Here is a 26753-nt window from a genome sequence, read left to right on the forward strand (position 1 = left end):
GGAGACAAGAGAGCCGTTGCTATTTTCATTTTTAAACACTTGCAGTCTGTATAATGCATAAACACAACTTCATTCTTTATAAATCTCTCCAACAGTGTAGCATTAGCCGTTAGCCACGGAGCACCATCAAATTCATTCAGAATCAAATGTAAACATCCAAATAAATACCATACTTACGTGATTAGACATGTTGCATGACGAACACTTTGTAAAGATCCATTTTGAGGGTTATATTAGCTGTGTAAACTTTGTTAAGGCACTGATTAAGGCAAGCACAAGCTCTGTGGGCGGAGAGCACGGGATTTAAAGGGGCCGCAGCATAAAATCGGCGCGTTTATAATGATGCCCCAAAATAGGCAGTTAAAAAAATTAATAAAAAAAAATCTATGGTGTTTTTTGAGCTGAAACTTCACAGACACATTCAGGGGACACCTTAGACTTATATTACATCTTTTAAAAACATAATCTAGGGCACCTTTAATGGTAGCATCACTCTTATATTTGATACTGACACAAAGGAGAAGGCACAGGCCTACAGAAATATTTTATTGTCATCAGATGTAGCTTTGCTCACCACCAGCATCTATAGAATGATTTTGATCAGCAACAAATCCCAATTTAACCCCTGCATATATGCTATTTTACAGAATATCCTGTAGACTGATTTTTGGAAAGACAAGCAACAAGAAGAACAGAGCAGAGAGAATGATTATAAAATATACACGGTTAAATTAAATGAAAACTTCAAAATATGATTAAGTAGGACAAGCATCACTCAGAAATTACAGATGAGGATTATATGTAGTGGAGTGTATTGAAGAATCTCCAGCGTTTTCCCCCGTTGAATCATTTCTTGTCATTGGATGTAGGGTTACACTTGGTATCAAGGTATGAAGATGTCAGGTTTTTTGCACAGTAACCTAAAAATGCATACAAACATATGAACAATGTACTTGCCGACGCAGCTTATAAAATATATATAATATTAATGGCTGTTCAAATAAAATCAGTCAAGTGGGGTCTTTGTTCTCTTTCATTTTAAAGAAACACTCCACTTTTTTTTGAAAATAGGCTCATTTTCCAACTCCCCTAGAGTTAAACAGTTGAGTTTTACCGTTTTCGAATCCATTCAGCCGATCTCCGGGTCTGGCGGTACCACTTTTAGCATAGCTTAGCATAGTTCATTGAATCTGATTAGACTGTTAGCATCTCGCTCAAAAATGACCAAAGAGTTTTGATATTTTTCCTATTTAAAACTCTTCTGTAGTTACATCGTGTACTAAGACCGACGGAAAATAAAAGTCATGCTCCCTGTGCAAGCAGGGGGTCACAGCCGCTGCGTAATATCATTGCTCCTGTTGCACCCATGGTACGGCAGCAAAGTTCCTTGATTATTACGCCGGAATGAGAGTATAGTTCCTAGCCATATCGGCCTAGAAAATCACAACTTTTCATTTTCCGTCGGTCTTAGTACACACTGTAACTACAGAAGAGTCGAGTTTTAAATAGGAAAAATATCAAAACTCTTTGGTCATTTTTGAGCGAGTGTTCCTTTAAGGTATCAGCCATTTTACTGAACAGAATCAGGATGTTTATAGTATACTGATATTAACTTACCAGCAGCTCCACAAATGATAGTATTGACTGAATAATGACAAAAATAATTTCAAGTGAACAACAAGAATAACATTTTGTTGTGATGTGCTTTTTTAAGGACTTTTATGGCATTTTCAAATCAGATATTTCTTGATTGTATAACTTACCAGGAGGAGGTGTGGCCGCATGACAAACAGCTTAGGGAAGAAGAAAAAAAGAACATATAAAAGAATGATGCAATTAAATTATGTAATTACCAAACTTGACAAAATCTCTAATTACTCTGTGACTCTGTGCAGATTATTAAAGAATGCAGCCTAACATATCACACAAACATTGAAATACTGTATTAAAAACACACAATTCTATTACACTGCACGGTTCAAGTGACCCAATTCCGATTTTTTCCTCCCATGTGGCACAGATCGGATATGAGTCACGACCGTGTAAGCAGGAAAAAAGCGCATGGATTCCGATTTTCACAGATCGGTTTCAGGCCTCATTCATATGTGGTTATAAATCAGATATGAATCGGATACGGGCGTTTGCGCCTGCAGTGTAAGCGGACAGATCGGATGTTCCCCTGTAAATGCGACTCCTGCGTCATTGAAAAGTGAGGGGTTTTTTAACATTTTGCGGTACAGACATAGCTATAACAAACGGAGCATCTCTAGTTGACTGGCAGATTATTAATTTAATTTGTTTGTGTTAAATAAAAGGCGATCCGACGTTGAAATGTGTTGCTCTTGAAATCACACTGAGTGCTCGTTGCCGCTGTTGTCAGTGACGACGGCTCGTGCACAGACGCGCGCTTCAGTCCCTATTCGTTCCATTGAAACCACAAAATAAAAAGCACACAAACTTGCATACAATCACTGATGAATGCATTTGTTTTAATGACAAAAAACAAAACAAAAAACAATTGTATAGGATGGCGGATTCGAGCCCATGAAGCTGTGAATATCTACCCCTACCCGAGTATTATTCAATTCACACGCTTCCAGCGGAGCTGCGTACGTATACTGTCGTGAAGAATTTGTATTATTTTTATGTAGGGATGTAACTATTGCATTAAAAGGGTTTCTATATGAATTCATGTCAATAAATTAAGCTCAATGTACCATTGAAATTGATCTGTGACGTCATATAGGCTATTTTTGGTACGTTTCGCCAAGTGCAGTGTAAAAAGGAGACATCCGATATAGGTCACTTTTAAAAGAAATGTAAGCACGTCGTCCAAAAAAATCGGATATGGTCAAAAGATCGGATCTGAGCATTACGACTTGCAGTGTAAATGCGGCCTTTGAGATGCAAGAATTGATATGAGAAAACATTAGACAGTTCAATCTACATGTGCTTTAGTTTCACAAAGGTTATATTAGAGCCACTTCCTACCTCTTCCTCCAACATATGCTGCCCCAGAAATTAATCCAGTGTGATTGCATACTTTAAGAAAGAACAGAAAAATTAGCATGCAACAGTATTAACTTCAAATTAATTTGTAAAAGACACTTTAGTGACACTTACTTGCGGAATTCCAGTTTGTGTTCCCCTGTGTTCCCGTGCTGCCAAAAAAGTCTTTTCCAAAAGAAGACATGCTTGCAACTTCAGCTTGTAAAGATAAAACTGACTATGCACTAGAGTGAAAGAGACTGTATTATATACCTGTAAGACATGAAACCAAAAGCAAACTACAGACAGGTCGAGTGAGAATTATAATCCCTCCGCACCTATCTATTGAGCCACTTTCAGAAGCTCTGAAAATATGTTAATATGTTTAAAAATAGTAGTCATTTCTACTGTTTCTTCATTCATCACACTGATTCAGCCAGATGTTCTGCTCAGTGGGAATCAGCAGTCACTGCAAAGACTCAAAGAGTAACTTTAGTTGCTCTTTTGAACCTGTCATTTTATTTCACTTGGCTTCAACATATTTGTTACTTTGTTGTTGGCATATTGTTACTGGCAACAAATTGTATTTGTGACATGCATGTACAAACAATAGTTCTTTCACTGTTGAGATGCAAAAGGGCGTGTCTGCAGACCGTTTACAGTATCAAGCCTTTTTATGTTTTACAGCATTGACTTCCCTAGTGAAAAAAAAGTATACTTTATTGTATTTTAAATATATTTCCTTTTTCTATAGTGCATTGCAAATATACTAACAAAAAATGTACTATTTTTAAATATATAAAAAGTATATTAGCATCATATTTTCACAGTACAACTTTTAACACACTTTAAAATAATTGTACTTTAGTATATTTTCTAAAAATATATTTTTGAAAAATATACTTGAAGTGAAAGTTCTGTTTATTTTTTTAAAAGTGTATTTATTTGCACATTATTTAAAAATATATTTGAGGTGTATTTTTACTGTGTGCTAAAAATGATCATTGTAACAATACACTGAAAGTATACTTTCAAAGTACATTATTAATATCCTGAAGTTGTAATATATTTGAAGTTAAATTTTAGAGTAATCTTTAAGTTTACTTCTTGCATGTATGGAATTCACTTTACTACTTGAACATATTGGTTGCTTTCAGAAGGTATTAAAACAGAAGATAAATGAATTAAAAGCCCATTTAAACATTTTTAAATAAATTGTATGCAGTGTACAAATGACTACTCTTTTAATTGTAATTTAGGTATTTTAATATATTTATACAATGTAACAGAGAGATACAATGTACAATAAAAAAGAATCCATGATAAATTTTAGACCAACAGCAAACAAGAAAATGTGTTCAGAAAGTGGCAGCGACCAGATTGTGATGTCACAAGTGGCAGTAAAACCACTACAGCAAAGTAAACACTGGCTATATTGCATGGCCAAAAATTGAAATTCACTCACACTGCATTAATACATTCGAATAATCAGTTCAAAAGATTGTAACATATCATTACTAGTTTTAGGGAGAAATAAAGCTGAAAAACAACAATTGGCATTGATATCTGTAAAGCTGCAGAAGTAGTTACCCATTAATACGCTTTAGTCTCCTTCAATATTGTTTGGAAGTGGAATGACGTACAGTTTGTCCTTAGATGTAACCATTACACATTTCCGTTTGAGTGATTGAGGATGAACAGCAAATACATAGTTGGTATGAGACACTTCATTTATAAATGTTTGAGGATACATTTAGCTGAACATCTCGATAAAACTTTCCTCCACTCTTGGCAAGCTCTTTTACTAAAACACAGAATCTGTTTGTGGTGGATGCAGAAGATGCCCCATCCTCACACGTGAAGGTCATCAGTGTCATAATTTCACAAAATATTCCATCACTTAATTGTACAACAGAATTATTTCTCTTTTATAGAGCCGTGTTGTTACAGGAATAATAAACAACACTGCTACAAATGAAACGGTCATAAAATAACCCAGAATTAACAGTGTCACCTGTAAAATCTTCAATAGCCATCCTCTGCAGCACAGATGTGGTACCTTTCTTTGGGCAGCCAAAACCTCTGACATTATCTTGAAACTTCTTTGACTTCTTTGTTAAGAAGCCAGACCTACTTTGGAGTTTGTCAAAAAATTTCCGTATGTTGTCATTAGCATTTGCCATTGTAGTGCCTGCTTTTGTTGAGAGAGCCCTCCACCTAAGGAATCTCTTCACTACTTGATCTGACACATGTGTTGTTCCATTGAAAAACTTAAGTAAAGTTCCATTAAATGATTCAAATGGAAATGTGGATGTTGCCCACAGTGGTCCCCAGTTGCGCACACTTGCTGCTAAGTGCATTAACAAATGCACATTGAAAGAAACATTAGTAGCACCACAAAGTTTCTCAAAGTTACGCACAAACTTTCGAAGAGCTTGTTCTGCCAAATCCACATGGCTTGCTTTGATGGCATCCTGAAGAAGAGTGTGCATTGAAAAAACTAACAAAAAAAAAATGACTCCAGTACTTCTTTTTCAAAATACCACTCAAAACAGGCAAAGCATAAAACAACAAAAAAGACCTCCATTCAGATGCTTTCCAGAATTTTCTGTCTTTCACAGATCTTGGAGCCCTTGTGACTTCCAAAGGTGGGTTAATGGCCATCAGTCTCTGGTCTATGTCATTGACCTTTGAGCCCAGGTACCAGTCTTCATTATGGTGCTTACTGTCTAGCCACAGCGATGTAATCTGTTTAGTGACACCAAGGCAGACACTGTGCTGGTACTCTGGAACGAATCCAGTGATCATGTTGAAGCTCTGAAGTTCCATCAAAGGAGATGGTCCTTTTACACCCATTACTGGATTGGCAGGTGTTGCCAGCATAGCATGCTGGAAATGATCTCTTTCTGTCCTTAAAGGTGGCTCTGGTGTTTCCCAGATATATGGGCCACCACCGCAGTGGAGGCAGAAGTCACAGCCATATTTGCCATTGAACTGTTGAACTGCTTTGTGTTTCTCAGGAGCGGGCGTGCAACTGAATCAGAGGAGCAGATGAGGGAATGAACTTTGCTTAAATGCTCTACATTTTCAGAATCCCTCCATTTTATTCCAACCTGTTCTAGTTCCTTGAGCTGTGACACAAAAGCAGTTAAAAATGTCATCATATTTGGCTTGCTGTTACCTACTCATAAGCATGGTATGCATATGTTCCTTTGATGATCTTTTGGTGACAGTTCGATTATTTGACACTGGATTGGCCATATCTGAACATTATTACTTTTAAAAACAGGAATTCCATCACAATTCCACAAGATTGATATGTCATCAGCCCCCATTTGTCCATTCTGCTTGATTTTTTGATATTCTGCACCACATTGAATATCAAAAACAATGCCTGGAATTGATTCCCTTTTATTTAAATGTATCTCCGTTTTTTCCAAAATGTCAACTATTTGGGCTGATAGACTAAGCACAAGAAAGTAAGATCCAGCTCTTAGGTTATTTTCTATTTTAAATTCAGCTTTACAAGAAGAACAGTTTTGTGGTGCTGTCTCAGTAGCTCCCATGTAGCTTTCACAGTTCATACAATAAAAATGTGGCACATACTGGCCAAATTGTCCATATGCTTTATGAAAAAGATACAAGGTTGCCGGTACCAAGCCAGGTAAATGTTCATTGAACATAGTAAGCAGATCCTGAAGAGCTACTCCAGTCAAATTGTGCCTCAGTACATATGACATGAGTAAAAGCAGGCTCTGTCCCTTTGTGAGGGGAGCACCAGGGTATACGGGATCATCATCATGTTGTTTCTGTAATAAAAGATAAGGCTGATCACATTAACAGCTGGAAAACAATATAAAAACAGAAGCAGAAATAACACTAACAGTGCTGTTCATTTAAGACAGCTGGTTTTCACATTCAACATAAATTAACACCATGCATATAGATAACCTATAATTACGTTACAGTACCTTCTTTTGTTTTGAATCTGAATTTCCTTGGCTCCTCTCTGTTTCTGCTCTCTTTTCTTGTTCACTTCCACTATCTTCTTCAAGTTCTTCTTGTTCACTTCCATCTTCTTCCTCTCCTTCCTCATTCCCACTTCCATCATCTTCCTCTCCTTCCTCATTCCCACTTCCATCATCTTCCTCATGTCCACTTCCCTCTGCTTCCTCATTCCCACTTCCATCTTCTTCCTCTCTGTCTTGTCCATTTTCATCATCTTCCTCTCCTTCGTCATTCCCACTTCCATCATCTTCCTCTCCTTCCTCATTCCCACTTCCATCATCTTCCTCTCCTTCCTCATTCCCACTTCCATCATCTTCCTCATGTCCACTTCCCTCTGCTTCCTCTCTGTCTTGTCCATTTTCATCATCTTTCTCTCCTTCCTCATTCTCACTTCCATCATCTTCCTCATGTCCACTTCCCTCTGCTTCCTCATTCCCACTTCCATCTTCTTCCTCTCTGTCTTGTCCATTTTCATCATCTTCCTCTCCTTCGTCATTCCCACTTCCATCATCTTCCTCTCCTTCCTCATTCCCACTTCCATCATCTTCCTCTCCTTCCTCATTCCCACTTCCATCATCTTCCTCATGTCCACTTCCCTCTGCTTCCTCTCTGTCTTGTCCATTTTCATCATCTTTCTCTCCTTCCTCATTTCCACTTCCTTCGTCCTCCCCACCTTCCTCATTTCGTCTTCCATTATCTTCCTTTCTATCCTCTTGTCTATTTCCATCATTTTCCTCTCCTTCCACATTTATATTTCCATCATCTTCCTGTCTGTTCTCTTGTTTACAGTCTTTTTTGCTTAGAAGTTCACTCTTCTCTTCAGTAGGATTTGAAAAATTAATCTGAAACAAATGTACACCAAAAGTAAGTGCAACTTCACAAAATGAGTAAAGAAAAACAGCAGTATTTAGATACAGGTCAACTGTAATGTAATCATAAATGTCATTGTATAAACAGCCTACCAACACATATTTTTATATTGTACATAACATTTTTTTCATTTACATACCTTTTTATAAACTTTTCTTCTGTAAACAGTTGCTCGGGAAATTGGAGATGCATAAATATATCTCTTGTATAACAATTTAGTCTGTTTCTGTGGATACAGTACAAACAAAATTAAGTAACATGAAGTAACTGTTATCCAACAGTAAATTACTTGATATGTTTCATGTTTAACATTGTTGGCGTACAGCTTGATTTAACATTTTAACTCCATGCATATTTTGTCTGGACAAAAGTTTTTTTTTTTTTTTTTTCACAAAAGTTACAAAATAAAAAATAATAATAATATTCATGGGAACCAGGAATAAACTTTTTTCCACTGTAATGGACATTATATTATAGTAAATCTCTCTGAGACCATACATGTCAGTTTTACAGGACAAGAGGATGTACAGTAAAAAGCACATTCAGGGCTTTTCAGATATACTAAATGTTTGGAGGTTTTACAACAAGTGAATAGGGAAAGAAATTATATACAAGTATTCCTATGAAACATTAGGTATTATTATGAAAATGTTTCGAATTATTACTTCCTTTTAAACTTCCATTTTTCATTACATATTGTTCACACATTAATATAAAAATTAGATACAGTAAATATATATATATACAGTACAGTTCAAAAGTTTGGTACCACTAAGATTTTTAATGTTTTTAAAAGAAATTTCATCTGCTCACCAAGGCTACATTTATTTAATTAAAAATACAGTAAAAAACAGTAATATTGTGAAATATTATTACAATTTAAAATAACTGTTTTCTATTTGAATATATTTGACAAAGTAATTTATTCCTGTGATGGCAAAGCTGAATTTTCAGCATCATTACTCCAGTCTTCAGTGTCACATGATCCTTCAGAAATCATTCTAATATGCTGATCTGCTGCTCAAGAAACATTTAATGTGTACAATTGTACAAAATATTTGTGTACAATATTTTTTTTTCAGGATTATTTGATGAATAGAAAGTTCAAAAGAACAGTGTTTATCTGAAATCTAATCTTTTGTAACATTATAAATGTCTTTACTGCCACTTTTGATTGATTTAATGCATCCTTGCTGAATAAAAGTATTCATTTCTTTAATTTCTTTTCAAAAAAATAAAAATAAAAATTCTTACTGACCCCAAACTTTTGAACGGTAGTGTATAATGCTACAGAAACTTTGTATTTCAGATAAATGCTGTTCTTTTGAACTTTCTATTCATCCTGAAAAAAAAGTACACAACTGTTTTCAACATTGAAAATAATCATAAATGTTTCTTGAGCAGCAAATCAGCATATTAGAATGATTTCTGAAGGATCATGTGACACTGAAGACTGGAGTAACGATGCTGAAAATTCAGCTTTGCATCACTGGAATAAATTACTTTGTCAAATATATTTAAATAGTACACAGTTATTTTAAATTGTAATAATATTTCACAATATTACTGTTTTTTTTACTGTATTTTTAATTAAATAAATGTAGCCTTGGTGAGCAGACGAAACTTCTTTTAAAAACATTAAAAATCTTAGTGGTTCCAAACTTTTGGACTGTACTGTATATATATATATATATATATATATATATATATATATATATATATATATATATAAAATTTCATTTCTTTTTTAAAAAAAAACAGCTGTCCTGATGTCCACTAAAAGTTACAGTAAGCATAACATTAAAAAAAATCAATTTGTTTCTTATTTTCAACAATGAAATGAAAAAAAAAAATCGTATGGGTCTCAGTGGGGATATAAGAATATGTAAGATCGATACTGCTATACAACATTTATGTTTTTCTTTACCTGTTTCTGCTGAAATTTTCTGTGTTTTGAGGTTCTTGGCATATCTGGTTCAGTCCCAACGGAATTCAAATGTGTCTTATACGTTCGTTTTGATGCCATGTTGATTTCAGGGTATTGTACTGTATTATACTTGTTTTGAATTTGAGAAAATCGGCGCCAAGGTATGTGACCAATCAAGAGTCCTAGCGTTGCATGCAGCCAATCAGAGCTGCAGATGGTACGTAGTCATTTCACTTGAAGCTCCCGCGCTAACGTGAGGCAGAAGACGTTACGAAGCAGAAGACGTTACGAAGACACAATGCTGTTCCAATTTGCAATTTATTACTTATTTGATAAGTCAATAAAAGTGGAGAGTACATCAATCCTTCTAGCTAATATTGACCAGCTTAGTCAAGTTACGTCAAAACCTGACCTTGATGCAGACGATAATTGGCTAGAAATAAAATGTCCTACAGTTAAAGAACCGGAGAAGACGATGCCTGCTAATGTCCTGCTGTTTGGAGGTAACTTAAGCCTGATTTTTTTATTGCATACACTTTTTAAACTATTTAATTGCGTTATTGTCACTTTATTGGTATACTCTTCTTGTTATATTAGATTCGTTCAAAGACCTCGTCTCAAAGAAAAATTTATTCCTTCTTGTAAATGATATATGGAACAAGGACGGAAGCACGGGTGTTCGCATTAAAAAGAAAATGTTGGACACCAACAACGTGGTGGAGGCTAAAAAAACAAGGCCAGTGAGTGGATGAATACATATTAAGTTATTTATTTAAAATTAATATATCCATACATCTTTTAGAAAGGTCAAATATTTAATTTGATCTTATAAGAAATTGCATAGGGACAGTAATTTATTAATTTTTACTGAATTAAAAATTGGGTCCATAGACAGTATAATAACATATTAGCCTCTCTAATCATCCGCTGAGGAAAAATCTGCTCAATTGTCATCAGTTACTAAACTCTGTAACGTTAATTTAGTCCACAACTGTGCCCATTCGAAGGAAATGGATGGATTATAATGTTTATATTAAATTTATTTTAAAATAAGTAGTACTTTGTTTTTATATACTTTTACTCAAATTGGGGTATTGTAATGTAAACGTTATAGGCCGATAAACACACTATCCCCAGTTACACAGACAAGGCTTAAGCTAGTCATAGACTAACATGCACGTTTGAGCTGTTTTAACTGAAAGAAACCTGCATTGAGATATCTGGAAATATGTAAGTAATATTTTATAATATAATACTTAAAAGTAATGTTTTTCCTTCTATTACCCACGGCACAAAAATAGTCTACTACATGTGACAAATAAATAATGTGTGATTTTTAACAGTATTTTAATTTATTGGAATTTTAATTACAAAGCATACTATTACATTTAATTATATACTAATATTATGCATTGTTATGCATTGTAATATATGCTAAATTAATATAATATACCTGGTTAATATACCTTAATATACCTGGGCAGCCCGCCCATGTAAAGTCTATGTGTGAGAAGGACTGGAAGATGCTAACAACTTTTTATTTATTTCTCCCTTATATTTTCTCAGGCAAAGCAAACCAAAATCAAGGAGGCAGCCAGAGACCAGATGTTACAAAAACTCAAGAATTCCCTTTCTCAGAACAGGGCCCTAGCCACACAAGATCAACATACCAGCTCTGAAGATGAATTTCCACAATGTGTTCATAGTGTAATGCATACTGTTTGAGGATTTTGGCTACATTTTTGTAGTGAATGCTTTATAAACAGGACCAGAAATAATTTTCTTAGAGTAAATGAAGCATTTACATAGCATAGCACATTAATATGTACTATTCTACACCCAAAGAGCTACAATCATATCATTAAGCTATCCTCATCCACCACTACCTACAACCAAGCACCCTCTTTTTTTTTTTTTTTTTTTTTTTTTACCTTATTAACATTTTTTTCCAGGTAAAGAATGCAATGATTAAGAAGGCTGCAAGACCCCTGGCATTCACCTCCGATTATCATGTCAGTTCTGAAGAGGGCACAAACATAGCAAGCCCACACCTTCCAGATCATCACACCAGTTCAGATGATGCTACAAACATACAGTCCTGAAATGGTAAGTCATATTTTTTCATAGGCAAATTCTTTCACTATTAATTTTCACAGATCTTTTTTCATTTTTTTCAAAGTTTCAGGCCAATGACTCGGATGAAGAGTGTGGTTTAACCTCAACTCAGAGAAAGGCAAGTTGACTTTCTTCAAAGGTTTTTTCTCCATTTATGTCACCTGATAGGGTTTCTGAGAGGACAGTCTTTGGACAAGGTCACGGTGAATGAAATCAAGAGCAGACCCTGGCCAGATATAAACACTGATTTGACACTGATTGAAACACTGATTTAAATGACCTTTGAAACTTCAAATAAAGATGGTATTACATTGTTATGCCACAGAAGGTGGCAACGAGTGACTTTTAAAATGTACTTGATAGAGATTTTTTCAAAAACTCTGGACAAAACAAGTCTTCGTTCATTCATGTCAAACTATTTTTTTCACACAATTGATTCATTTAAAGTAATATATTTTTAGAACATTTTAGACATTTACAAATATATTTATAACATTAAATACAACATTTTGCCAGAACCTCAAGTAAAATAATGATGCAGAACCTGCATCATTAAAAATTACTTTTTTATTTCTTTTGTTTTTTTGTTCTTTTTTTGTTGTTGTTTTTATTTTATTTTTTGTATTTCTATTTTAACATGCGTGACTGTAATCAAGGTTCACTGTGCCCATGTTTCAATGTTTGCAGATAAACGATACCAACACTGGACAGAACATGCCCCAAATGGATAAAGAAATCATGGCATCACTTCGTGGTAGTTATTCAGACTGGCATTGGAGAGGGGACATTACAGTACAATGTCCCACAATGGGCATTGATTGCCTGTACTGAAAGGGTTACTTCACCCCAAAATGAAAATTCTGTCATTAATTACTCACCCTCATGTTGTTCTAAACCTGCAAGACTTTTGTTTATCTTTAGAACACAAATGAAGACATTTTTGTTAAAATCTGAGAGATGTCTGTTCCTGCATTGACTGCCTTTGCAACGACCACTTTAATGCTTCAGAAAGGTCATAAAAATATTGTAAAACTAATCCATATAAATCGAGCAGTTTAGTTCAAATTTTCTAAAGACACTCAATCACTTTATATGATGTACAGATTTTATCATGGCATGTTAATATTGATCAGCGAACATAAGCAGAAGCTAAACCAAACCTAAATGACGCACAAGAACAAACTTCTTCTGGAAGCTCAAGCATGCTGCGTAACCAACAAGGTTCATTCTTTGTGTTACGCGGTATGTTCAAGCTTCTGGAAGAGGTTTTGTTCTTACCATTAATCAGGTTTGGTTGAGCTTCTGCTTATGTTCGAGGATCAATGTTAAAGGGGTACTTCACCCCTGGAAAGATGAATGTGTATTTAAAATTGGTCATTTATGTAGTAGAAATGTGAAATTATTTTTGAATTTGGAGCTTTCTAGACTGAGAAAAGGCAGAAAATGTATTTTTGACTAATGTGGATGAAAGACAACAACTCCCAGAATGCACTTGTTTTGCTGCCCTTGCGAGGCCACGCCCAAATCACGCCTATCGGTTACAGGCGGCATTACCAGGAAAATTCAAACAACTAGGCTTGCTTTGTTACATATTAATTCTATAAATCCTGAGTTAGTTCATACATTTACAGTGAAATGGTGCTAAATTGCTTTGTACCTGGATGTACACCCAAAACCAGTAAAGGACAAGTAAGTTTCCATCATTTTCCGATTAAGTTAAAGATTTGGAGCGATGTAAACAGTGGCTGCAGGCCATCAAACACCCGAAGTTTGGAGATGACACCGTTATAGAAAACCTAAAAAACCGCAGAATATGTAGTCTCCATTTCAAGCACGAGGACTACGAACCAAATATCCTTGCAATGAAGAGAACCATTCTGAAGGACACCGCGATCGATATTCACTTTCCCAGAGGACGAACAGCCTGGGCATCTGGTACTAAGCGTATTCGCCTAGAGGTAAGACTCGCTGATACTAGACTGATAACACAGTAGCCTATATGTAGTGTTGTAGGTAGCAGTAAAACTGCAAACTTAGCAAAGTAACGTTAGATAGACAATTACATATAAGTTGACTGTTATCAAAGTAAAGCCACTGTTCTGTAAAACTGAGTTAGTCTATTTATCTATTTATGCTAACGTTACCACAAAAGCCCGTTGCTGTATTGGTTGAGATGACTGCAGAGACCGATACATTTGCGAGATGAACCACTGATGTTGTGCAGACTATAACAAAATATGTTAAGCTTAAAAATATAATTGACACCCACTTTTGATAAAATCTTTGATCTATGTCCGTGAGTAACCTCAAACGCGCATATGTATGGGCGTGGTGAAAAAATGCGGAACTACCTGCTATTACTGGCTGTAGTTTTAAGCCTCTGGCCAAAAAAGCCTCCGATGACGCAAAATGACGATTTTTGCGTCATCGGAGGCTTTTTTACAGAATAAAAATCCATAAATCTCTCATCTCGGGCTGATATGAAGGGGGAAAGCACGGTAATTCGAAAATACTAGTGGTATTCTATTAATACAAAGCTTAATGCTAAATCCTGAAGTAACCCTTTAACATGCAAGTAAAAGCCTCAAATCTGTTTATAAAAAATCATTGTGTCTTCAGAAAATATGAATTAAACCTGAATTATATGATACATTTTAGGATCTCTTTATGAACTTTTTAAAGTATCAAAGTGGTCGTTGCAAAGGCAGTCTCTGGATTTCACCAAAATATCTTAATTTTTTTTATGAAGATGAACAAAAGTCTTACGGATTTGGAATGACATGATGTTGAATAATTAATGAATTTTCAATTTTGGATCTAATCCTTGAATCTTAGTACCATTATCCCTTTATTACTGGCCAGCTTTTACATTTCACCCATCTGCCATGCCAGAGATGCAGAGTTCTTACTAGTCAAACAACACTAACTAGGCTTTTTTCCCCTTATTTTCATGAAGAACTTCCAGAAATGATCAAGTTAGTGAAGGAGTGCATCCAGTGTGTCCGATCACTGATTCCCTCACCTGGTGGCACCCCCTCATCAGCATCCGGTTCAAATACTTAAAATGTTCTTTGTTTTTTCTTTTAGAGTTCTTTTAATTTAGAAACAAGGTTCATTTAGTTATGTTTTATAATCTTAAAACCATGTGAGATTTCAATAAACACAGTTTAAGTTTGAGTTAATACCATGTCTTTGTTTGTTATTGAAGTTATGTTATTTATTGTAATAGCCTTAAAAACAGGTGCATTCAGCATTAAGGCTGAGCAATTTTATAGATTCTGCGATATAAATCGATATTTTTTTTCCCTAAGAAAGTATCGATTTTTAAGCCGGGAGTATCGATACATAAGTCCCATTCAAACCCCCCGTGTTTTCCCCCGTTCACGTTGCAGGAAGAGCGATTTGGTCAGCCAGCCGCTAGTTACCTGTACTACTAACTTTACACCGAGCCGACGTCTACGTCTTCCTGTTTACGCAGTCAGAGCGAGGAGATTCAAGAAAATGGCGGCGAATATAAATCCAGCACCTAATCGTATCGTTGGCTGAATATCGTGATATATATTGTATCGTGAGCTGAATATCATGTATCGTATCGTATCGTGAGATTAGTGTATCGCTACAGCCCTATTCAGCATTGGGTAAAAATGTTCCACAAGAAATTCAGCCTTTAGTATTTAAGTAATTCATTTAAAATACTGTCTTGTGTAATACAATTTAATGTTTAAAGTATATTGTACAGTTAAGTAATAACAGTTTGTTATTAAAGACAAAGTATGCCATTACTAGTATTAGGAATAAGCCAAAGGTATTACAAAGCATATATGTTTTACTCAAGTATAATACACTTATGATTTATTGCTTGTGTGTTTCACTTTTAATACATTTGCAATGTAACATAAATATGGTATACTTATAACACAAATAAAATACACTTATAACAGTATATTTAGAATAATTAAAATACACTGAAAGCACAAATAAACTACACTTATAATAAAGTATACTTAAAACACAAATAAAGTATACTTATAACACAAATAAACTACACTTATAGCAAATAAAGTACACTTATAACACAAAGCATATTTATAACAAGTATAACATACTTAAAGCACAAATAAAGTATGCTTATAACACAAATTAAGTACACTTTTATATCACTAATCAAGCATGTAATTAGTCCCTACACAGACATATACTTAAAGTGTACTAAGTATACTTGAAGTTGTTCCAATTTAGTACACATAAGTATACTAAATATACTTAAAGTTGTATTTTAATACTACTTAATTTCAACTTAAATATACTTAGTACAAAATTAGTTGTTTCAAAATAGCACACTTTAAATGAACTAATCATTAACACACTTGAAATATACTAATAATTAGTCTTGCTGCAAGTATACTTAGTATACCTTTTTCACTAGGGTTCACTTGTTTGCATAGGCGTTGCTTGACATTTGAGTTGACTGGTCTGTGACTCATAACATCTATACTGGAAGACAGTAAGACAGGCATAATTTAGAGGGAAATTAATAGAAATAACCATTCTTTCTAAAGAAATATCAAGTAAACATAGTGTAATACATAAATACTTCTCACCAATAAACAGCAGGAAATGCGATTAAATATGTGCGTTATTTCATTTAACACTGAATCAAACAGGGTTACGTATTTAAGTATTTTAATGAAAACTGAAACTAATTAAAAGCATTTTCATTAACTAAAAGAAAATACCATAGCATACAACTGTGAGATGAAAAATATAAAACAAAACGAAAACCACAGTTCTTGCCTTTGAAACTAACTGGAATAAAAAAACACCAAATTAAAAGGGTTAGTTCACCCAAAACTGAACATTATCCCATTATTTACTCACCCTAAAGCCATACTAGGTGTGTATGACTTTTCTTCTTTTAGCCAAACACAATTGGAGTTATATTAACTCTTTCCCCACCGCTGTTGCTTAAAAAGGTTGCCAACCACCGCCAGCATTTTTTTGTGAATATCTGAACATGCAGTATGGTGAAAGAAAGAACAGACCATATGCTTTTAAATAACAACAACAAAAGTTTTATCCTAGCTTAATGCATTATTTTTATCAACACTTGAATGTGGGTAAGTTTCACAAAAAACAGACTACATCTGGATCAGAATATAGATCAAGTCAATCAACAATTATATTAAAATTAAGAAGTTAAATGTCTTACCCACTACACACACACAAACCTTGAGTTTCCATGTTTTCCTCATGGGGACCAAAATATGTCCCCACAAGGATTTTGGATATCGCCAACTTTGTTGGTACATTTTGTCCCCATAATGTAGGGTTTATGTGGCCACAGACATAAAAAATATAGGCTATTGAAAATAGGAATACTGCTAAAGTTCTGCCAGCAATAATTTTACTGATATTTCCTTTATCCCTAAAACCCAACACAACGCAGTGCCTAATTCAAAATACAAGAGAATACCTGTGAAGTAAAAATTGATGGTGTATAAACAGTAACAGTCGGTTGACCTTTTAAAAAATGATTTGTATGAAACTTGTAAATTGCGATAGACAGCAAATAAAGGAAAACATTTAAAAAGGAATTCACAATTTGGGTAATTGTTTTTCTTGTAGTTTCTGAGCTGTCTGAAACTGTGACGTCTGAAACAAAAGATTGGCTGGATCTCGTAATTCATCTTCTATTGCCTTCAGAAAAATGCAGTATGTAATGTTCTTTTCCATTACAAGAAATGAAAGCTTAAAGTAGCGTGACCTGAATGCTTTTTACCAGTAAATCACATGTCAGGAAGACAAAAGAAGGCTTAAATACCACTCCCTATATTGCAGTTTAAATATTTAAATGTGTCTTTCAATTTTGCATTCTGTGGTTGCTTTCTGTTTCATTTCGAGAGCTTTGAGAACTGCTCTGCCCAAATTTATATATATATATAAAAAAGAAAGGAATTCACATTTGAATTGTTTTTATTGCAAAAATTCCATTCATTCGTTGCTTTAGGAGAGGAAGAATTGTCTAAACTTGTTAAATCATCAAAATCATCCACATGCATGTTAGACCCTATTCCGACTAAGCTATTGAAAGAGATGCTTCCAGAGGTCATAGATCCTCTTCTTAATATCGTTAATTCATCTTTATCACTAGGATACGTACCAAAAACTTTTAAGCTGGCTATTATTAAACCTCTTATTAAAAAAACACAATTTGATCCTAGATACTCACATACTCAGATACAAAATGTATAGTATAATGCAATGTAAGTCGCTTTGGTTAAAAGCGTGTGCTAAATGCATAAATGTAAATGTAGAGAATTAGTCAATTACAGGCTGATCTTGAATCTACCTTTTCTGTCAAAAATACTAGAAAAGGCAGTTTCATCACAACTATGTACCATTTTAGAAAGAAATAGTATCTGTGAAGATTTTCTAGCGGTTGTGGTCTAAGAGAAATAAGGGATGCTGCTCCAGCAAGGACATCATTATCAGGCAAAGGTCCTCAATGTTCATGTCTCAGTGTGTTAAGTGTTACCTAATTTGAAGATGTGTTTTATTAGTATGTGGAGATTACCTCCATTTGCTTTGTACAGATTTGACGGCACACTGCTCCTGCCAGAGGCTTTCGGCTTACGCACCACAAGCTCATCCACCGGTTCAGGAGTTATGCCCTGACAAAACATTAATATATATATATTTTCACTTGAAGATTGTAACTTTATTTGCACTTTACATTTATTTTTATTAATTACTGCTGATTTATTATTTAGTACTGCTTTATTATTATTATTGTTGTTAGATTAAATCTGTTTGAAGGATGAGTTGTTTTCTTTTTTTTATTTTAGCTGGGTGCGGGGCCTATGCCACAACTGCTGCTTGCTTGTGCATGCAAGGGCAGCCGGAACATTCTTGGTGCCAAGCGTACTAAAATGTGCTGTCTGATACAGTAATGCAACCAGATGGTTGCACAAACCTCTCCCAGCAGCACATGAGCATGTATATGCTGTCAGTTCAGGTGGTTTCAAGTATGATCTGAAGAACGTGATAGAAAGACTTTCATGTATTTCACATTTTATTTATCCATTGTGTGCTGTTCATTTAGGAAGTACACTGAACTGTTTAACTGGTACAATGTGATTTTATAACTATATTATATTTTGTAATTAAATTGTATATAATTTAACATGTAATATCACTCCTTTATTTTTAGTCTACAATTATTATGGTATTTTTTTTATTTGCCCTAATTTCTTCATTTTCATGTTTTTATTAAAATAGCAACAAGTCGAATTCACTGTAAAGATTTGCATTTCTCAATTTCATTGAAAATTTAACCATTCTAGTGAAAGTTTGCTGCCATCTGCTGGAAAAAAAAACACTTAAAATAACATGAACTTTCAACTAAAGCCATTAGATTTCACACTAACATACAAAGACATCATTTTTATTTACTTATTTTGTGTGCACATCTATAGTAAGTATGAGCTTTTAATTCAATTTTAAATGCACAAAACAATGGAAAAGGGTTAAAATGACCATTTCTATAATATAAAAGCTATGTTATGTTAATCGTAACTGCAGGTGGTGCTGTTATTACCAAACTATATAGCTTCTTTTAATAAGGACACTGAGATAAGTAATACATTAGAAACAATCTGGTTATCAGAAAACATAGCATTCATTATGAAATCCAGTATGTATTTACTTCAAGCTGATGTGGTTCCTCTTTTGTAAGGACCTATAACACCTGGCCCTGAAGTGTCCAAACACACATACACAGTTAAAGGATTAGTTCACTTTCAAATGAAAATTTCCTGGCGTTAAATCTCACTAAGAAAAATGGAAGTTGCTGCAGTAGAAGGCACTGTATATAATAATTTTTGTATAATTATTATAGAGCATGCAGATGAAACACAATAAATGCTGTCATGTTATCTTGCAGTTATGTTATCTCCAGTTATGCTGTCCCATCACAAAGTCACGTCTTTTTTGATGCACATCATGGAATAAATTTGGTAAAAGTGTTTCCATCGTAGTTTGTGCGCATTTTCGTGTTGCATAAAAAATTAACCGACTTAGTTAAGCACAGTTAGATATGATTTTTTTTTTTGCATTTTTTAAATTTATGCACATCTTGGTGTTTCCATCTAGTGTTTTTTATGCAATGTCCCAAAATGCCCATAAAATAGGTGGACAAAAATATAGCAGGGGCTTCTGTGTACACAATACAAGTTTAAACACGTCTTGCAAAGACTTTCATGCCTAATTGATTGGTAATCAAGGACTGTATTCAGAGACGTAACACAAGGAGGATTGTACGGAAGAGGATTAGGGCCAAGCAATAATAAAAAAATAAAACCATCTTGAGATTAAAGTTGTTAAATTTCGAGAAAAAAGTCGAGATAAAATGTTGAGAATAAAGTCATTAAATTATGAGAAAAAAGTTGTTAAATTACGAGAACAAATTCATTAAATTATGAGAAAAATTTCATAATTTAATGAATTTGTTCTCATAATCTAACAACTTTTTTCTTGTAAATTCAAATGGAATTAAAGCTGCAAGCAGCGATGAAAGGGCCCTCCTCTTTTTCTTCCCCAGAATGGGAAGTGGTAACAGCAGCCCCTTCCCTTCTATTGCAAGGTTCTGTGTAAAGGCTAGCGATTTCCTCTTGTTTTTGAAATCCAGTGGTTTTGCTAAGAAATTAGAAAGCAAGAAACCTCTTCTGAAAAATAGCCGATCTTTTTGGATTTTCTTTTAAAAACACAGTTTAGCCTTTTGCTTTGCACACCTGAAAGATGTGTTTGGTTTGTTAGTTTCCATCATAATTCAATGACTTGGGGCCCTATTAATAGACCTGCCGCAATGCAACGCAAGTGTTTTTTGCTAGTTTCAGCCCGGCGCAGTTATCATTTTCACATCCAGCGCCCACGTTGTTTAAATTAATAATTCATGCGCGCCCATCTGTTTGCCCATGGGCGTGCTGGTCTGAAAACAACTGCACCATTGACCAGCTGAAACCTGGTCTAAAGTATTTGTCATAAAGTCTTTTTTTTTTTTTTTTTTTTTTACACATTTTGCTTGTATCACACACATGGCACAGAAACATGCCAAATATTAAAAGTAACAGGATTACAATCTAAAAGATTATTATTATGTGCATAAAATTAAAAATACCTACATGTCATAATGGATAGTCATTGCATGTATCAGAATTACCTATCTGCAGTAATGACAAATGAAATTGGCAAATTATTTGACCAATCGTGGCAATATACGCATTTATTTAACTATTAGACAGTCAGCTTTTGAAAAATCCCAAGAAATGACATACCCAAACTAAAACAGATACAGTTCATGAACCCTTTGCACTAAAAGCATAAGGTCTCATTTGAAAATAGACACTTTGCAGTTTATTGTAAAGTCATAAGTAATTATCGTCATAATGAAAAAAAAAAATGATATAAATAACTTCAAAGTTTTGTAAAGTTATTAGAAAAGTATTTTTATGAAATATCTTTATGATAATAAAAGTGAAGTTGACCTTGTAGCAATCTAGAAATGACTCTAAAATGCTAACTGATGTTTATTGCTATCTTTTAAGCATCCATTCAGTGTATTGTCTCTATTGTTTTGTGGTGCTAACTGCCCCATTCAGTTTCTGTCACACATTCACACCTCTCCGACCTGCTAATGGCTCTAATTATTCTTTTCTTTTATCTCTATTATCATTACTAACAACTACACATTCAAGGAGATTAAACCCCTCATTTCTCTCATCAAACTTCTCACCTCACCTTCTCTGAAACTGTATCAAATGCCCTTCATGGAAAAAAAATCATTTCAGTGAGAATTACATTTAAAAAATGTTATTCATAATAATAAAAGCTAGGTGGCAGGTGGATCTAGGACTAGCATGTTAGCTTAGCACACCATCAATACATGACAATTTACAAGATTTTTTGCTCCAAACATACTTTATATCACAAGTCGAGTCTTTTAAATAACCTTCTGTGATGTGAAGTGGCTTCGGATCAAAAATCTGACAGAAAATATATTCTTTTATGGTATTCTCCACAATGAGAAAAGCTATCTTGATTAACATTGCATTATAAATATATTGTTATGAAAATACCCGACATGGCATGAAGAACACAAATAAACCATATATCGTCACAATTGTGTATTTATTGTCTTCTAAAGTGTATATCTGGTTGTTTTAGCGATCTATTACACCCAAAACACACCCATGGCTCATTTAGAGACACTTTTTAGACCATGTGCTTGGCATGCTGACCGTTTTTCCACCTTTAAACTAGCAAAAGTAGATTCGGTCGGCGTATTAGGGGCCTGAAAACGCAAACTTTTGAAAACAGGTTTCAAAGTTTATAGTTTTGAGAACGATACCGTTATCGTCTCTGTGTAAACTACAATAGTGCGAATTTGTGAAAACAGTGATATCATGCACATGACATCACTAACTGCTGGCCTGGCAGCATAATACTGTGTTTTTAGTCATTTTCATAGATCTGTGTGAACAGATCGTGTTGACATCTGTACGTGAAAAATAAAAACATTTTCATTTTAGTACAACATGGTCTTTTAAACGTACCCTTAGTTTCTTCAGTTCTTTGTACGGTCTAGTTTGTTTAGTGGAGCAAAAATAGGGTTTTATTTTAGATTAAGTCATGCTTCTCACTCAATGCGAAGAAGAAACTAGTGTCTGCAACGTTTTTACTAGTTAGTGATTATGGGGATGTTGTGTATCAACTCTTACCTTCTTGCTTCTCTTATCTGAGATTTATAACTGATTGTAAATTTTTTAACACACCATGTGATTTAATTAACACACCATGTGATATATACAAACTCAGCTGCCTATATTGGCCAGGACACTCCTGCAAAAGAGATCTTAATCTCAGCGAGTCTTTTGTCCTGGTTAAATAAAGTTCATGTACACCTGGGGTGTTTTTCCCAAAAGCATCGTTAGCCAACTATTTTGAAAAAATCTCCTTTATCGTGCTATCACAGCCACGCATGACAGCCTAGATTTGAAAAACAAATTCAAATTGTGTCAAAACTTTAAAGTAAATTAACCTGGCCCATTTCTGCATTGAGGTAAAACTCAAATCTTTGGAATGCAAGTCGCACAGGTATATCGCCTAATATCAATCAAGATATCTGATGGTCTGTGTGACATTTATCGTACATTGCTGAGTGAACAATGCATCGTGTTTTCTTCTGGAGCATCAGTGAAAGTGAATTGAACCTTTTTTTAATAGTTAAGTTTGAGTCCCTCAGTTGTGAAAAGATGAATCTCAAAATCATTCAGTAACTGCTGGAAAGCGTTCAGATATGCAGAAGCTGCTGTAAAACTGAAGAATCTGCAGGACCTGAAGGATTTTTCTGAAAAACAGAGCTCAGTTTAACTGCTCAGGACAAACAAGAGACTCATGAACAACCATCACAAAACACAACAACAGTCGTGGATCATCAGATAACCACACACAGTATTAAGATCCAAGGGTATGTAAACTTTTGAATGGGGTCATTTTTATAAATTCTGCAATTTTTTGTCTTGTGGACTTTATGTAAACAACTGTTATGTGAAATAGTTTATTAAGGACAGTACTAAATAAAAAATAACATGCAATTTTCATGATCCTTCTTTTGTTAAAATGATTAACATTTTTGCAGATTCTGCAAGGGGTATGTAAACTTTTGAGCTCAACTGTATATAAACTGTCTTGATTTTAATATTAATAATGCGAGGTTCCATTTTTATGCAGATGATACCATTATTTATAGCTTCCTCTAAGAAGCAATGTTTTTTTTACAATCTGCTTTTGACATTATACAACATAGGTTTTGTGCTTTGAAGCTGGTCTTAAATGATAAAAAACAAAAACAAAATGCATGTTATTCTCCAACTCTAAATCTACCTCAGAAAATCCCATTGTTCTTCGGACTTCGCAGGGGAGTCTAATTACATTAGTGTCGGAGAACAAACACATTACGTTTTAGTTTATATATTAACTATCTGAGGCAAAACTTAAGGAAAAAAATAAGTCATGCTTTTCACTCATGTGAAAAAGAAACTAGTGTCTGCTACTTTTTTACTAGTTAGTGATTATGGGGATGTTGTGTATCAACTGACTCTTACCTTCTTGCTTCTCTGAGATTTATAACTGATTGTAAATTTTTTAACACACCATGTGATTTATACAAAAGGGTTTGTTGGCCTTTGCTGAATATATGCATAAACTGGTTTATTTGCCCCCTTATCTTTGTTGTTTAATTCAACAGAATCTGGTAATTGCTCATTGCGTTCTCAACTGAATTACAGTGTTTGTGTGCCTTATGTTAGAACTGAGCTTGGTAAAACTTTCTTCAAATACGCCCTACCTCTGGCTGGAATCTTCTCCAGACTGAGATGAAAAGGTTACCTCGTAACTTTAATAAATAGTGTAAATTAATAGTGTGTAAACGTCTTTAATTTTCATCGGATCATAAATGAATCTGTGTGTCGAATCAGCTGTTCGGAGCGCCAAAGTCACGTGATTTCAGCAGTTTGGCAGTTTGACACGCGATCCGAATCATGATTCGACACGCTGATTCATTTATGATCCGATGCTTCCTGAAGCAGTGTTTTGAAATCGGCCATCACTAAATAAGTCGTTATTTTATTTTTTGGCGCACCAAAAATATTCTCATCACTTTATAATATTAATATTGAACCACTGTACTCACATGAACCGATTTAAATATGTTTTTAGTACCTTTATGGATCTTGAGAGAGGAAATGTCATTGCTCCCTATGGAGGCCTCACGGAGCCATCGGATTTCAATGTTTTTTATGTTCTATAAATGTGTCATAGCCTATTTATGATCCGCACAGTTCAGTTGACAATGCGGTTTGAAGTTATTAAAAATGAAACGGGAATGAATGAGGAAAAATAGCAGAATGTACTTGGTATTAAAAAGAAATAGTAAAAGCACAATAACAAGCTGCAAAAGAGAACAAATCCACTACTAACAGGATGATATCTGTCTCAGAGGCTATTGCAACGTGTGCACGTGATCTTTGTGTTTGTCTGATTCTTAAATGTTTCGCAGTTGTTGAGTATATTCCATCTTCACACAATCTGTCAAAGAAATCACCAAAGAAATGAGATATTTTGGCCAAAAAAACAAAGAAACAGAATGCTCTACAAAACTGCACTCCTCCTGTTCACTAACTGTCTGTTCACCACCTTACCTTGTTGTGCTCGTCTTACTTGCGTTATACTTACCTGTTGTTCGCACTGGCCGTCCTGGTTGTCCTCAGCTCCTGCTCTCCGTCGTCTCTATGCTATTCAGTTACTGGATCTCCTGAAAAAGAAACAAAGACTGCATCACTCACAGAATAGCTACTTCAAGACATTCCCTCTCCCAGCCTGCTTTCACTGCTGTGTTGTTGTTCATCTCAGTTCAATAAACCTGCTGTTGTTTATATCACTTACCTCTGTGTTCCTCGTCTATCTGCTGACATTGGTATTGTTTTTTTTAACTAGTTTTTAAAAACTTACTAAACGCTAAAGAGAAGATAAAATGCTATGTGTTTCAAATGTTTAAACATTTTCATTTTACTCTCAACAAAATACACAAAATCAAGCATTAATTGGGCTATTTTAGTCAATTTTAATAGTATTTCATCTGGACATTATCTTCCTTGATAAGAATAGAAGCAAATGAAATGTTTTTGTTTTCTCTCAGATCCTGATAAACAGATGCTTCTTAAATCTGCCTAAAATCTGTTGTCTTTGATCGCTAGTTTGACATGTTCACCGACAGCCGATTACTGACCGTTGCGATCAAATTTTACTTCCGACGAAATTCTGGCAGTGTCAGAAGATTTGGCGCACAATCCTCCAGTGTGACTTCTCCTACAACAAACGTCAAATTGTCTTTGTCTCCGTTTTTCAAGACAAGCTGTTATCAAAATTAATGATAGAGATGTTGTTGTTAGCCACCATTTCAGTCCCGTGTGTAACGCAGTTCACAGTCATCGAATGTGTATGTTTTGATGATGTAAAACTCTGGACAAGTTTTAATGCGCGCGTCCGTTTTTAATGCCTTTTGTGCAGTCTGACATTAATGACAGCTGAGATCTCACAGTGTGACATGAGGATCATGTTCGTACAGTCTGACAAGTAACCATCTTAAAAGGACTATTATAAATCGCACAGTGTGAACCCGGCTTAATAGTCCTCAAGTTTTTCACAATTCTGCATTTTTTTCACAAAAATAAATAATATTTTCCAACTGAATAATCTCTGTTTTATTTAAAGTTGTAATGCATTGTTTTCATGAGGATACAGATGTTGTGCCTGCACAGTATGTGGTCTGTGTGAAAGCGAAAGCCAATCTGCTATAGCAGATGAGGACCTGGAGGACCTGAGCCTAGACACAAACACAGCGGATCCTTGAACAACAACTGAGCCTGGTTTCTCTCAAGGTTTATTTCTCCATTTTTTTCTATTTTTACCTGATGGAGTTTGGGTTCCTTGCCGCTGTCGCCTCTGGCTTGCTTAGTTGGGGACACTTGATATTCTGTTTTGGAAATTGATAGTGATATTGCTATTTACCAGTTTCAATGTTGTTATTTGCTTGCTTTTACATTAAGGCCATATATCAAGTCATATATAAAGGAGGAGAGCCAGAAGAAGAGGAAGACATTCAGCTTAGTATGCAAGAGATAAAGAGACTGATACGCCTATAACAGGATGATTGCATCATAAAAGGCATTGATCAATCATTGAGTAATATGAAGTTGGAATTCCCCAAAAAGTAGTATAAAAGTATGAT

General features: G+C 34.7%; 1 protein-coding gene across 1 annotated transcript; it reads right to left on the reverse strand.

Annotated features, from left to right (window-relative positions):
* Window positions 1-6790: 6790 nt before the first annotated feature.
* Window positions 6791-9892, reverse strand: LOC125255180 (uncharacterized protein DDB_G0290685-like). The gene is made up of 2 exons (XM_048170214.1): window positions 9794-9892; window positions 6791-7838 (listed from the first exon to the last, which is right to left on the reverse strand). The coding sequence occupies exons 1-2, from the start codon at window positions 9890-9892 to the stop codon at window positions 6951-6953; spliced, it is 987 nt and encodes a 328-aa protein (XP_048026171.1). The 3' UTR covers window positions 6791-6950.
* Between the last annotated feature and the right edge of the window lie 16861 nt (window positions 9893-26753).

The sequence above is a fragment of the Megalobrama amblycephala genome, linkage group LG20 (assembly GCF_018812025.1).
Source record: "Megalobrama amblycephala isolate DHTTF-2021 linkage group LG20, ASM1881202v1, whole genome shotgun sequence".
NCBI lineage: Eukaryota > Metazoa > Chordata > Actinopteri > Cypriniformes > Xenocyprididae > Megalobrama > Megalobrama amblycephala.